The 14,009-nt window shown below is 38.6% G+C and overlaps 1 protein-coding gene across 3 annotated transcripts in view; it reads right to left on the bottom strand.

The window, feature by feature from the left end:
* LOC128700853 (protein bric-a-brac 2) overlaps nucleotides 1-14,009 on the bottom strand; it is a 408,639-nt gene that overhangs the window by 93,634 nt on the left and 300,996 nt on the right. Inside the window, exon 9 of one of the 3 annotated variants that reach the window (XM_070104749.1) lies at nucleotides 124-13,639. The exons of the other annotated variants lie outside the window; for them this stretch is intronic. Coding sequence (XP_069960850.1) covers nucleotides 12,942-13,639 — 698 coding nt within the window. The 3' untranslated portion in view covers nucleotides 124-12,941. Of the gene's footprint in view, nucleotides 1-123; nucleotides 13,640-14,009 lie in introns of those variants that run through there. 3 annotated transcript variants of the gene reach the window in all.

Here is a 14,009-nt window from a genome sequence, read left to right as displayed (position 1 = left end):
TTATACATAAGAACATAAGAAACATAAGAAAAAAAGGAACACTGCAACAGGCCTACTGACCCATGCAGAGCAGGTCCATGTGTCCCCCCCAGATTAGACCAATGACCCACCCCCCGGATTACCCCAATGACCCACCCAGTCTGGTCACCTCCACTCAAGGATGGAGCACTGCACCAGACCCAGCAGCACAAGCTAGTCAGGTCCAACTCACACCCACCCACACCCACTCATGTATTTATTTAACCTATTTTTAAAACTACACAACGTTTTTAGCCTCAATAACTGTACTCGGGAGCTTGTTCCACTCATCCACAACTCTATTACCAAACCAGTGCTTTCCTATATCCTTCCTGAATCTGAATTTTTCCAACTTAAAACCATTGCTGCGAGTCCTGTCTTGGCTGGAAATTTTCAGCACACTATTTACATCCCCTTTATTTATTCCTGTTTTCCATTTATACACCTCGATCATATCCCCCCTAATTCTACGCCTTTCCAGAGAGTGCAGATTCAGGGCCTCAGTCTATCTTCATAGGGAAGATTTCTGATACATTGGATCATCTTTGTCATCCTCCTTTGTACGTTTTCCAGAGCATTTATACCCATTCTGTAATACGGTGACCAGAACTGAGCAGCATAGTCTAAATGAGACCTAACCAAGGATATATAGAGTTGAAGAACAACCTGAGGACTTCTATTATTTATACTTCTAGATATGAAGCCAAGAATTCTGTTAGCTGTATTGTGAACACTAATGCACTGTTGTCTTGGTTTTAGGTTACTGCTAACCAGAACTCCTAAATCTTTTTCGCAATCGGTAGTATTAAGATCTACATTATTTAGTTTATATGTGGCATGGTTATTTAACTGTCCAACATTTGGAACTTTGCATTTGTCAATATTAAACTGCATCTGCCACTTCTCTGACCATTGCGTCAGTCTAATCAAATCATCCTGGAGTGCTCTAATGTCCTCATTAGAATGAATTGGATGGCCTATTTTGGTGTCATCAGCAAATTTGCTTATGTCGCTATTTATTCCCTCATCTATGTCGTTTATGTAAATTGTGAACAACAACGGACCCAACACTGACCCCTGAGGAACACCGTTTGTGACATTTGCTATATGTGATGTCCTATTTCTATCAATTATTCCATATACTTTAAAGTGCTTTATGAGTGTTGTGTGCAATCAATATGATTCACAAATCACATTGCAAATTTATATTATACATAATTAAGTGTTTATGGCTAAAGTGAACTTAGTACAGATGCCCAGGGAATGGAATGCTCCGACAGCATAAAACAAGGGACACCTATATTGTCTTGAAGAAGGGATCATCATACATTATGTTAGGAGCCCCTGTAGGAGAGAGACAAGTTGAATACATCTATGCCCTAATAGACACACTTTCTATTTAGTAAAGGAGACACAAATGTGGCACAATGCAATCCTTTATTGACGTTTCACCCAGTGCGTGGACAAAACTCGATAAAGTCCCCTGTGAGGGTGAAATGTTGTCAATATAGGACTGCATTACACTGCAAATATACAGTAGCACCCCCGTATCTGTGGGGGATACGTTTCAAGGACCTGCTGTGGATAACAAAACCGAGGATAGTAGCAAACCCTATACATAAGTCCTACACATACCTATTATTATGCACAATAAGTGGAGAGGCGCCACTTTTTCACTGATAGGAAGAACTTCACAGCTTCTCTGAGGCTTTGAAGAACTGTCAGCTTCTCTACTTTTGCACTCTGGGGCCATTACATGTATTATGCAAAATTAAGAGGTATTTTGAGGACACAGTAAACAGTGGATAACTGAAACTGAAGATACTAAATCAGTGGATATAGGGGTTCTACTGTACCTCCTTCTCCACTATGTTGGTATTTTATTCAATATTTCTGCATGCTCTGTATTTGCATATCACAATTGAGCATTTATAATGACTCATCTCAGCCTTGTAATAATGTTGGTAGAATTGCCGACAATATGTAAAGTAAAAGGACACAAGTGCAACTAATGTGACATTTTTATTGTGGCAACGATTCACTCTCCAGGAGCTTGGTCAAGCCATTACCAATAACGGCTTGACAAAGCTCCTGGAGAGCAAAACGTTGCCAGAATAAAAATGTCACATTAGTTGCACTTGTGTCCTTTTACTTTACATCTCAGCCTTGCTTACCACCAGTGTTACAGCTAAATGGTTCAGGAAAAATCAAAGATAGGATGCCCGGACAGAAAAACTTGGGCATAAACAAAGCCCAAAGCTCAGTTTGCCTCCTGAAAGATTTTATTTTGATTAACCTTGGAAGGTTAGTGACACAGGAAGACCAAAGAAAGCCAGGTAGTGTGGCTTATTTCCGCCGAGATCCTTTGGCTAGGAAGTGACTCACAACAATCCGCTAACACCATAACAACACGATTGTAAACAAACTATGGAATGGGTGGGAATCAAACCCACAGCGAGTCCTAAAACCTCAGCTGGCCAAGTGGTTAATGCAACGGCCTGAAGTCTTACAACTCTTTTGCCATGGGCTTAAATGCCACCCATTCCATGGTTTGTTTTTTTACTAACACCACAGTTGTAAACTAAATTAAAGCTGCTAAAAAATAATATACTGTAACAATCTTCACAAAATATTAGAACAATGGAATGGGTTAAAGAAGTAACAGCAAGTGGTACAATTGCCGTAAATGTAAAAAAATACCGTATTGGTAAAACTTGAAGCATAAGCATATCTCTGCTGGTGTAGCTACTGAAAGATACTGTCCTCACATATTACTGATAATAGGTACTGTACTCAGTGGTAATAGTCACTATACTCACATATTAGTGGTATCTGACTTGAGTCAGAAAAATGTGGTTTTATAGTGGAGAAAGTGGTGAGTTGAAGCCTGTCCCAAATAAATAACAAAAAAAGGCACAATACCATGACTGGAACGATACACAAATAACCCGCTACATTTCCGGTCTTTCTAAGCTCAACAATTCTCTCCGTCCCTTAGACATCAAGCTTACTTTCTGCCAGACTAACACTCTTTGCACTAATCTCGTTCATACCTCTCCTCCCTCTACAGTTGTTCCTGGTGTCTGCTCTATTTCTTGCTCTTCCTGTCCTCTTCAATACTTAGGAGAAACTGGTCGATCTCTTTCTGACAGACTAAGGGAGCACAAAAATAGTGTTAGGCTTGCCGACACTAACAGTGTTCTGTTCTGTCACGTCAGAGATCACAGCCATCCTACTGACTGGTCTTCCGCTAAAACTGTCTTCCCTACTTCCAACTCTAACAGTCACCGTCTAGTTGAATCCTCTCTAATACACAACTTTCCTGGTATGAATCTTAGTCCTGGCTTCGTCTCTGTAGATGCCTTCCTCTCCCACTACATTGTAAAATGCTCCAAACTTCAGAACACCCGTGACTTAACCTGATTCCTCATTTTTTCTTCTTCTCCCTCTTCCCTTTCCTCTTTCCTTTTTTTCTCCTCTGGGTTGTTTTTCTTTCTTCTGTCTCGTGTTTCTGTTCCTTCATTATTTATTTCATCACTTCCCCTTCCCCCCACCTCTGTGCGCTTGCTCTCCCTCTGTGGGCACCTAGCTCCCTTGCAGTGCTCCCCTTTCTTTGTATTTGACTGGCTCCTCCTTCTTAATTCCCCACTACTACCACTACTACTACTACCAGTACCTCTTCCTGCCTATATATAGCCGTCCTGCTCCACTTCTGGTTAGTGTGACTTTGTAAATGGTCCAAGTCGGACCGAAACGTCATCGTAAGCTCCTCTCTTCTATGTGCGGGTTATTTGTGTACTGTCCCAAATCTTGCACAAAAATAAATTTTTAATCTGTACACTAAACATAGGCTCACTTATTATAATATCTATGCACATTATAAAAAAATATTATTATTGATTGCATTTTTACAGCTCCGAAATTTAATGAAAATACAATACAGTGGACCCCCGATTTACGATGGCATCAACCTACGATAAAACCGACTTACAATGCTTGTCAGCGTAAAAATTTGACCCCGACCTACGTTGAAAAACTTGATTTACATTATTCGTCCTGAACGCGTCTGTCTGGCGTGAGCGCGCCTCAGCTGCCCCAAGGCGCACCTAGGTCCTTATGGAAGGGGATTCCCCTTCCAAAAAATAATACACCTCCATCATCTCCCCTCCTCCCATCCCATCACTCATCCCCACAACTTCAATAAAGTTAAGTGTCATTTATTCTTCATTACACAATATATATTGTGCATGTATCCTTCTGTTTGTGTGTAGGAAAATGTATATTTCATGTGGTAAAAATATTTTTCTCATACTTTTGGGTGTCTTGAGCGGATTAATTTGATTTCCATTATCTCTTATGGGGAAAATTAATTTGACTTACGATAACTTCGTCTTACGATGTGCTCTCTGGAACGGATTAATATCGTAAGTCGGGGGTCCACTGTATTTGCAAAATTCAATGACAAAATTTACCCAAAATGTTAAAAAACTTATATTTTAATTCAGCAAATATTATTAATGGATTGTATGTTATGGTATTCGGTATTCAATATGTATTTGGCATTTTAATAAACTCTCTTATAAACTTCCTCTTATATTCTACAGTATGATTTTTTGTAAATGCAACTAAAAAAGGCATCCAAAATTTAACAGCACATGAAAAGGCCTTTACAGTACATGCTATTTAATTTTGGATGCATTTTTTTCAAATGCAAAAAATTGCTATATAAAAGAGATATTACTGTATTGTAAAGGTACAGGTGTCCCTGGTTTCATGCAACAGATGTATTCTGGGCCCAAGGCAACTGTAATAACTTCAATCAAGCCATAAAAACTTTATTCTGCATGATATAATCTTCAACATGCTTTGAGAACCCCACCAATTGCATGCTGTGAATGTATTTTGCATGTGCAGACTTACCGATAGATGGGACATTGCATAATAGCGCTCTTGCACTAAATGATGGGAACCTATACTGTACTGCGTACACGTTATGATGACCGACTATACTCGGTCCTGCCCGGTGAAGGGTTAACCCTTCACCGGGCAGGACCGAGTATAGTCGGTCATCATAACGTGGTTTTTTGCACAAGTCCTCAGACTCCCCCAGCGCATCTAGGTTCCCGTTCTCTATTTCTGACCAATCACAGACCTTCCCTGAGTCGCCCCAGCTGAGCGGTGATGGCGGCTGCTCGCTTCCCATTGGTCGAGAGCAGAATGTAAACTCTTCTACCTTGCCGGCGCCAAAACTCATGTTTCTCGGTTGAGTGCTTCTTATATACTGAAGCATTTCACCCTATACAATGTTGGTAAGTACTGATTTGTGTGTCTAGTGCGTAAATGAATAGTTTAGCCATATTTTGATATATATATATGAAGGCGTTGTGAAGCATATTACGAGTGCACCATGCAAATGAAAAAAGTGCAACAAAATAGGACCAAGTACAGTCGTTCCTGCCCTTTTAGGTGCAGTTTTCAAGTTTCGGTATATAAATATTTCCATAAAACTTGGTAGTGTATATATGAATTCAGTAATGGTCTGGGTGTGTACAGAACGTTTTTACTGTCCTTCCAGATCAATAAGAAATTGTTCTACGGTGAGTCCTCCAAGGATAAGTCGAAATTTGTCTGTATTTGGGATGATAGTGACTCAAATCACGACCCAGATGACCTGGAAGTGGTGGAAACTGATGATGAATACTTGCCACAAGATGGAGAGGTGCCAACAGATGAGTAGGAAGCTATGCCACCATCCAAAAAGAAGAAATTGAATAAGAAGATACTTGCTTACATGCAAGTATTGCAGCAACAAGAATAATCATGTCACATCCTCATTTTCCTGTGCCACATGCAAAGTAAACTATCCATCAAGATGGATAGAAATTGTTTCATAAAGTTTCATTGCAGAAATTAGTGATGTAAAAGGATTGTTTTTTCTCAGAGAACTCAGGAATATTTCATTTGTAAGTTGTATCCCATTGCAATGTGTCATTGTTGATAAGTAGTTCCTATTTCTATTTTTTAACTGCTTACAAATTGTTCAGAAACCAGTTCCATTTATGTTTTTTATATTGTCTACTTGTATAATAAATTTAAAAAATATTTATTTGTTTTTTTTATAACAATTGCAACCTTGCAACATTCTAAATTTTTATACCCAAACGGGCAGGACCGAATATACTCGGTCTTCGAATATCTGCAATTGCCCGAGATGTTACTTTCACAACTCCGTTTGGATGGTCTCAGTGACCTTACATCGAGTGGCTCTATCTCCTCATAGGTCAGCCATCAGTAATCCAGCAATCAGTTATCTGGTTCCATCAGTAATCCGGCACTAATTTTGGCTAGCATAATTTCAAATTTCATCATTATACTAACTCAGAAATTGTGCAGATGGATGTAAATCCACAGCAGCAAGCCAGTGGAGGAGAAAGCAGTGATGAAAATGAGGAAGATGTAGCAGAAAGTCTCTCTATTGATAGGTTAATTAAGTGTATTCTAACCTAACCACTTAGTAATTCGGTAAACTCACTAATCTGGCACACTACAGGTCCCAATGATGCAGGATTAGTGATGGCCGACCTGTACTATTAAATTATGAATGCATGGTTTCAATCGCATTTACCAATAAAATCATGCTAGATACTGTTTTATAAACAAGTTGACAGTACGTATTTCAACCTCACATTGTAAGGACGTCAGTTATGCTGGAAAATACAACACTGCACTTCTCTTAATATCAAATTACTTTCTATGCTGGTTCATTTGTGATTTATATAGAGTGGACACTTGTATAATGCTGTAGTTACATTTCTGGTACACAAAATCATATTAGGCCAATTGAAGAACATGTGGGGAAATTAGGGTTAGGTGCTTGGGACCTCAAAAAAAAGTAAAAAAAATGTTTAAAATTTCTTTTGACATAATTTTAGAGCAAAATTCTTTATTTTATGCATATTTTTTACTGACAAGATTTATTAGTGATTAGATTTATCGCCATTTTTTCTGGATGGAACATCAAGCCAGCTTACCCCTCTTGTCTTATTAAGTACAGCCTGGAGGAAGCTGTGGCTTGACACAGTATACTGCCTCTTTCATCCAGAAAAAATGGATATGACTAATAAACTTTATTAGTAATAAATCTTGTCAGTAAAAATTCTACATAAAACAAGAAAGAATTCTGCCCTCTCATAATATTTTACAACTCTTGCTTGTTGATGTAGAAGATCATGTGATCATGCAGATTAGCTGAACAGTAGATATCTGCCAATCGACTGCACGTACATTTTACTAATTTGTTTGCTCATAACAGTAGCAAGGAATTTTATCATACCTTAAATTCCTTTTTCTCCTGTATGCTAATAAAGAAGTGTTTGGGAATGGTTATGTAAATATTGAGTGAATGACAGCTGTGAGTCATCTGTTTTATCAGATGGCTAAGAGGGCCACTACAGCATATGCAGTACTGAATCAGAGTCAACAACAGGCTTTTCCCAGGCCATATAAATCTCTGAAGACAAAAGTTTTCATGCCTGAGCCACCTTTTAAAAACATTTACGGCATACCATGCACAAATCTATTGCAAAATTTCAATGACAAAAGCATGTTATTCAAATATGTATTCAAGTGTTTACTGTACTAAAAACCACAATATTAACTACCCTCTGCTTGCTATCACAAAAATTTTATATCTGGTAATGTGGACTGATAAGAAAAATGTTAGACAACAAAAAAGTAAAGGAAAACAGAAAATATATTTAGGAATTTGTTAAGCTTAAGGATACTCTGATGATAAAATGAAACTCTAAGATATTTAGCAGCCAAATAAAATTTGTGTGAGGGAGGAAATAAACAAACCCCCAATCTATCCTTACAAAGGTACATAAGTTTCTCAAGTTCGTTCCTGAGTAGCTAGGCTGCAGAACATACATTGAACCACATGCTGCTAGCATAAGCAGCCTGACTGTTCAGATCATCAACCAGGAGGCCTGATCTGGGACCGTGTTACGGGAAATGCCTTCCAGAATTAACAAACAGCTTAAATAAAAGAAATCTTTTTTTTAAACTGAATTATACTTCCATAATCGTATCACTAAGAATTAAAAACAGGTTAGCTACCTCAAAAAAGTTCTGCCAACTAAATTTTAGATTCTGCATATGAAAGTTCTGTAATGTGCTCAAACACCTTGTCTATTTTCTAATAATAGAAATCTGACGAAAGAATTCTGTTGGACAAAATTCTTTCATGGTGAATTAACTATTGTTTGACAAGAATGATTAAAACAATAGATGAAAACAAAGCTGAAAATATTTTAAGTATTTCAATTTAAAATATAATTCTGACCACGATCTTGTGCTTTATTATATTGAGAAATATTACTTACTTTAACTTAACTCTACATATGAACAGGAGAGTCAGTGAATGGCGAGTAGCTGACAAAATGGAAATGTAATACATAGGTAGCAAATTGACCCCTTCTATTAGCGATACTTTGCCCTAAATACGCTTTTATCAAATTTATACAAAACTGGCAGTAAACGACAGTCGATAAATGATGAATTAAAGACACACCAATAGAATACGTTTTTTATTTAACAATTTCAAGGGCACCATGGGACCCTATTTAGACTAGAACATTGCTTATGAAAGAGGATCATTCTGCTACCTATTGGTATTACATTTTCCAGGAGAATCCTTCAAGTAGTGTAAAAGGTGTAATCCAAAAATAACAAGTAATCCTTTGCAGGATTACTCTGAATTTACATTAAAATCCTCAAATAAATCCTTTTAGATTTATATTAAAATAATATTTAACATTGCAATTAAGTTTAAATTATTTGCATTAATTAAAAAATGAATCAGATTTCATAATGTATCTAATATACATTACTAAGGACCCCCTGCATTTCAGCGGCCGCGACTTTCGTGAAATCCGACTTTCGGCAACTTTTTATGTGAAAATATAGCCTCGTGGTTTGTGATTGACCTTGTAATTTGTCCGTCATACAGGACGCGTCCGTGCAGCCGGAAGCAGGCGGGTGTACACAAAGGCTCCCACACAACATTCAGAGAGTCAGTGTGGCATGATTTGTGGGTGAGTGACCATCACCCCATGGGTTCATACGATACATTTTATAATAATCCATTTTTTTTTGTGCTTGCAACTGCTAGATAAGCCACCATGGGCCCAAAGAAAGCTCACAGTGCCAGCCCTTTGGTATAATCTTTAAAAAAAATTTTTTTTGTTAATACTTTTGGGTGTCTGAAATGGATTAACTGGATTTCCATTATTTCTTATGGAGAAAATGGTTTCACCATACAGCAGACTCTCTGGAAAGGATTAATCACGAAACTCAGGGGTCCACTGTATAACAGAAATTTAATAGAGTTTAATTATAAAATTATTTAACTTTCCATAAACTACTTGTCATTAGCATACAATAAAGTCTTTATCAATTGCCTAATATTTCTTAAATAAATTATTAATGAAGAAAATCTGACACTTCCTGAAATCCTTCACCCAGACCAAGAAGCCTCGTTGCTTATCATCCGTACCATAGCAGCCCTCGGTGCTTATCATCCATACCATGGCAGCCTTTGTTGCTTATCATCCAAACCATGGCAGCCTTCGTTGCTTATCATCCATACCATGGCAGCCTTTGTTGCTTACCATCCATACCATGACAGCCCTCATTGCTTATCATCCATACCATGGCAGCCTTCACTGCTTACCATCTATACCATGGCAGCCCTCATTGCTTATCATCCATACTATGGCAGCCTTCGTTGCTTATCATCCATACCATGGCAGCCTTCGTTGCTTATCATTTATATCATGGCAGCCCTCATTGCTAATCATCCATATTTGGCAGCCCTCATTGCTTATCATCCATACCATGATGGCCCTCATTGCTTATCATCCATCCCATGATGGCCCTCACTGGTGAGCATCAACACCATAGCAGCCCTCATTGCTAACCATCCATACCATGGCAGCCCTCGTTGCTAACCATCCATACCATGGCAGCCCACGTTGTTAACCATCCATATCATGGCAGCCCTCATTGCTAACCATCCATACCATGGCAGTCCTCGTTGCTTATTATCCATACCATGGCAGCCCTCGTTGCTAACCATCCATACCATGGCAGCCCACGTTGTTAACCATCCATATCATGGCAGCCTTCATTGCTAACCATCCATACCATGGTAGTCCTCGTTGCTTATTATCCATACCATGGCAGCCTTCGTTGCTTACCATCCATACCATGGCAGCCCTCTTTGCTTATCATCCATACCATGGCAGCCCTCATTGCTTATCATTCATACCATGTCAGCCCTCATTGCTAACCACCCATACCATGTCAGCCCTCATTGCTAACCACCCATACCATGTCAGCCCTCGTTGCTAACCACCTATACCATGTCAGCCCTCCTTGCTAACCACCCATACAATGGCAGCCCTTCAAGGTAGGATCTACATGATTCCATCAAGAACTGAGAGTTTTGGGTGTATATTACTGACATTTTCTGACAGGAGAAGTTCATGGACAGGTTCCAAGAAATGTGAAACCAGTGCAGAAATATAGGTTCCCAAGAAAACACAAACCAGCAGTCCAAGTTGCAGCTATCAAGTTTTGCTTTTGCAGAGTCCAACATCAAGATATACCATCATGATATTGATCCAATTAACTGGAGCTACTCTTCCTATCCTGATTATGGTGAAAACCTGGTATATAATACTGACAAGCTGTGGTTCAAGACACACGAGTACACGGGACATTTTACTTCAGAAATTATATGATCCTGGGACCACATTCACTCATAGAGTGGAGATAAATGGTATAAAATATCAACATGATGAAAAAATGGACACAAATGCAGCTTTGCCCACAAAGTGGGTTTTATCAAGTCTCTAGTAGATCTGTTTGCAGCTCAATAAACCCCATTGTGTGGGTAAAACATTGTCAATAAAGGAGAAACATAGTCAATAAAGGATCATATTATACAGCATTTGTGTCTATTATTCCACTCAGAGTGAACAAGACCCCAGGATTGAAAAGTTTCCAAAATAAAGTGTCTTAGGTATTTACCCGAGTGCTTTCGACTACAAACTTAATTACCTCCCATTCACCAGGCATTGTTTAAACCCTAGCAGTTTGTCACTTCTAACTGAAAATATACCATGGGAAATCATGGGCTGTCTCACCTTAATTAAAATCTCTAATGAGTCTGAGCTAAGGATAACTGGCTCCATATGTATGACTTACAGCTGTAATAATGTTTACTAATTTATACACTCTTGCAACAAACGATAACCTCAATTTGCTTTGGTGCAATTCATGACAAAAAGAAACCTAACTTTCTATACACTAAAAACTATTTCATTATACACCCAGTAATCAAGATTCTCGTTAGCCGGGATAATTGTGATGTAAAATATTTTACACGTATGTATAATGATCTTTAAAAAATCAAAAGCTTTTAAAAAATTTACAAAATATTTAAAAAAAATTGTAACAGTTATTAATTAAAATACAATAATTTTTAAGATAAATTTCCTTTGTTTCATAACAAAAGTGAATTTTGACTAATTCTGCAGGCTGCACTTTTTCTTTGAAAAAAAAAAAAAAATTTCATTAAATAGCCAAGTAATTTTTTATACTATTTATAAACAAAAGATGCATAATGTTAATGAACCTCTTTTATCCACAACCTAAAATATATTCTTCAAACAGATACAGTAGCTCATGAGTTATCCAGGCAGGATTTTCAGGCTGGCCCCAGTCTGGATTGTGAGCAATGAAAACCCTCAAAACTAGTCACAGGAATGACCACACACTTTTTTAGTTGCCTTTTTATTGCACATTCTTAATTACCAATACAGTAAACCCTTGATAAAACAAAACTCAAAATAAGAGACCTCTGAAATAAGACAAAATCCACTGAGTAAATTGTACTCTTTGCTCCTTTTACTTTCAATGTTTATTGTGTACAGTCCCATGTTAGGTATATAGTAGATAACTTAACTGCTGCTGCGATTATTTAATATCATTCTGATTTAAAAGACACCTGGACAATCCCCCCATTACTTATGTTATATGGAGGGTTTACTGTATGTGGTGAGGCGCTGGGTCAAACACAATCGCTAGATGTTAAATGCCAAATAACAGACTGCTGGATAATCATTGACCTACTGCATTAAAATATGAGGGAAGCTTATTAACAACCAAAATAAATACGTAATCTAATTCTGAGCTAAGAGAGGAGTGTGAATTGGTAATTGATCTAATTAATGTTTTAACATGTAGTTTATCCTCAATGATTTTCACCAAGAATCTTTTCAGAGAACGGGGCATTAAAAGTAAATGATAGGATGTACAGTAATGTGGCCTACATATGGCCTGCGAGGTTCTTTGAAACGTGCCATGGGCAGAAACGTCCCCAGACGAAACGCTGCTCAAGGCTATTGCAACTCTTATTTAACTCATTTAAGACTTTGTAAGCACTTTAGTGTTTAGGAAATTACAGGAAACATTTTATTATTTCATTAAGGTTAGTTCTAAAATGAGGAGTACCTGAAACTTCAAATAAAAGAAATGTGTATTCAATGGAAAATATCTTGCCACAGGGCTTGTAGTTGTGTGCGTTGCGTTCGGGCACATGTCTGCGAGGCTTACAATAGTCTTCAGTAACAAAGACACCAAAACCCTGAGACGACTGTTACCTCCTTCACCGTCCAGGGGGTTGACCCACCTTCCACAGATGGGTCCTCCCGCTCAATGATGCACAAGAGGTTCCAGCCAAAGAAGAAGGAGCAGGACGGGGTGGAAAGGAGGGGTCTCTGGGAATGACATCATCAGTATAGCACTAGCCATGATTTTACAAATTAACTTCAGTATTAGCAAGGTAAATGGGTGTACTAAAGAAGGGAATCGAAGCTAGATGAACGAGGTGGCCCTGATTGGTTCGACTCTCGTGTGCCCCCTGAACTGGAGGACCAAGCCGGACTTTGTGCTTGAGGTCTCGTCTCGGTGGCACTGTGTGGGTATGGCACAGAGATGGGCACCAAGGCAGGAGGCACCATTCTTCCCCCCAAGTGAGGATAAGCAGAGGAATGACCTGGCCAATTCTGCCCTTGCTGCTGCTGCTGCTGCTGTTGCTGTGTGGCTTGTTGCCCTGAACCCACACCCCTTTGTTGCCCTGTTTGCTGCTCAAACTGCTGCCGTTGTGGTCCTTGTTGACCGATGTGCTGCTGATCGGTGTATGGTGGCTGCTGTGAGAAGCGTGGCTGTTGTGAGTGATGCTGGTGATGTTGTCCCGGCAACTGTGCCGGTGCTCCCTGCACCTGCGATGCCATGCTATGTTCTGACGCAGCCTCCTTGGAACTGTCACCAGATTTCCTCATCTTATTTGCTTTCTTCCACTTTTGCCGTCTATTTTGAAACCAAATTTTGACCTGCTGTTCTGGGAGACGTAACTTTTGTGCTATTTCCCTTTTCCGTCCCCCTGTGAGATACTGATTGAATAGAAACTCTTTTTCAAGTTCAAGGATCATGTGTCTAGTGAAGGCTGTCCTCTTTCGCTTATATTCAATGCCATGAGGATATCGGATGTTGGCTGTAAAAAACAGATGTCAACACTGAGATCAAGCACAAGGTGTTCTAAACAAAGTCTGCTCAACTTCTGAAAAATTTTAAGTAAAATCTCTCGAACTATGAACTTTCCAATATAATTTCTTGATAAGTGCAAAATTCATTTTAATGAGATTTTCAGTACAACCCCTTATATTGTGAAAATTTGATGTCAATACAACCAAAGCCATTAATAATTTTCTAAAAGTTGAAACTTAATGACAATATACAATATTATACAAATAAGGTTTCCGAAACAACTATGACAGGGGGAGGAAAGTGTGTGGACAATCACACATTTCTTCAAATGTATTGATAAGGATACAAAGACTGGAAGGGTATGCATAATGATGTTA

The sequence above is a fragment of the Cherax quadricarinatus genome, chromosome 94, assembly GCF_038502225.1.
Source record: "Cherax quadricarinatus isolate ZL_2023a chromosome 94, ASM3850222v1, whole genome shotgun sequence".
Taxonomy (NCBI): Eukaryota; Metazoa; Arthropoda; class Malacostraca; order Decapoda; family Parastacidae; genus Cherax; species Cherax quadricarinatus.
Note: the sequence above shows the minus strand (reverse complement) of the source record. Positions and strands in the feature narration are given on the sequence as shown.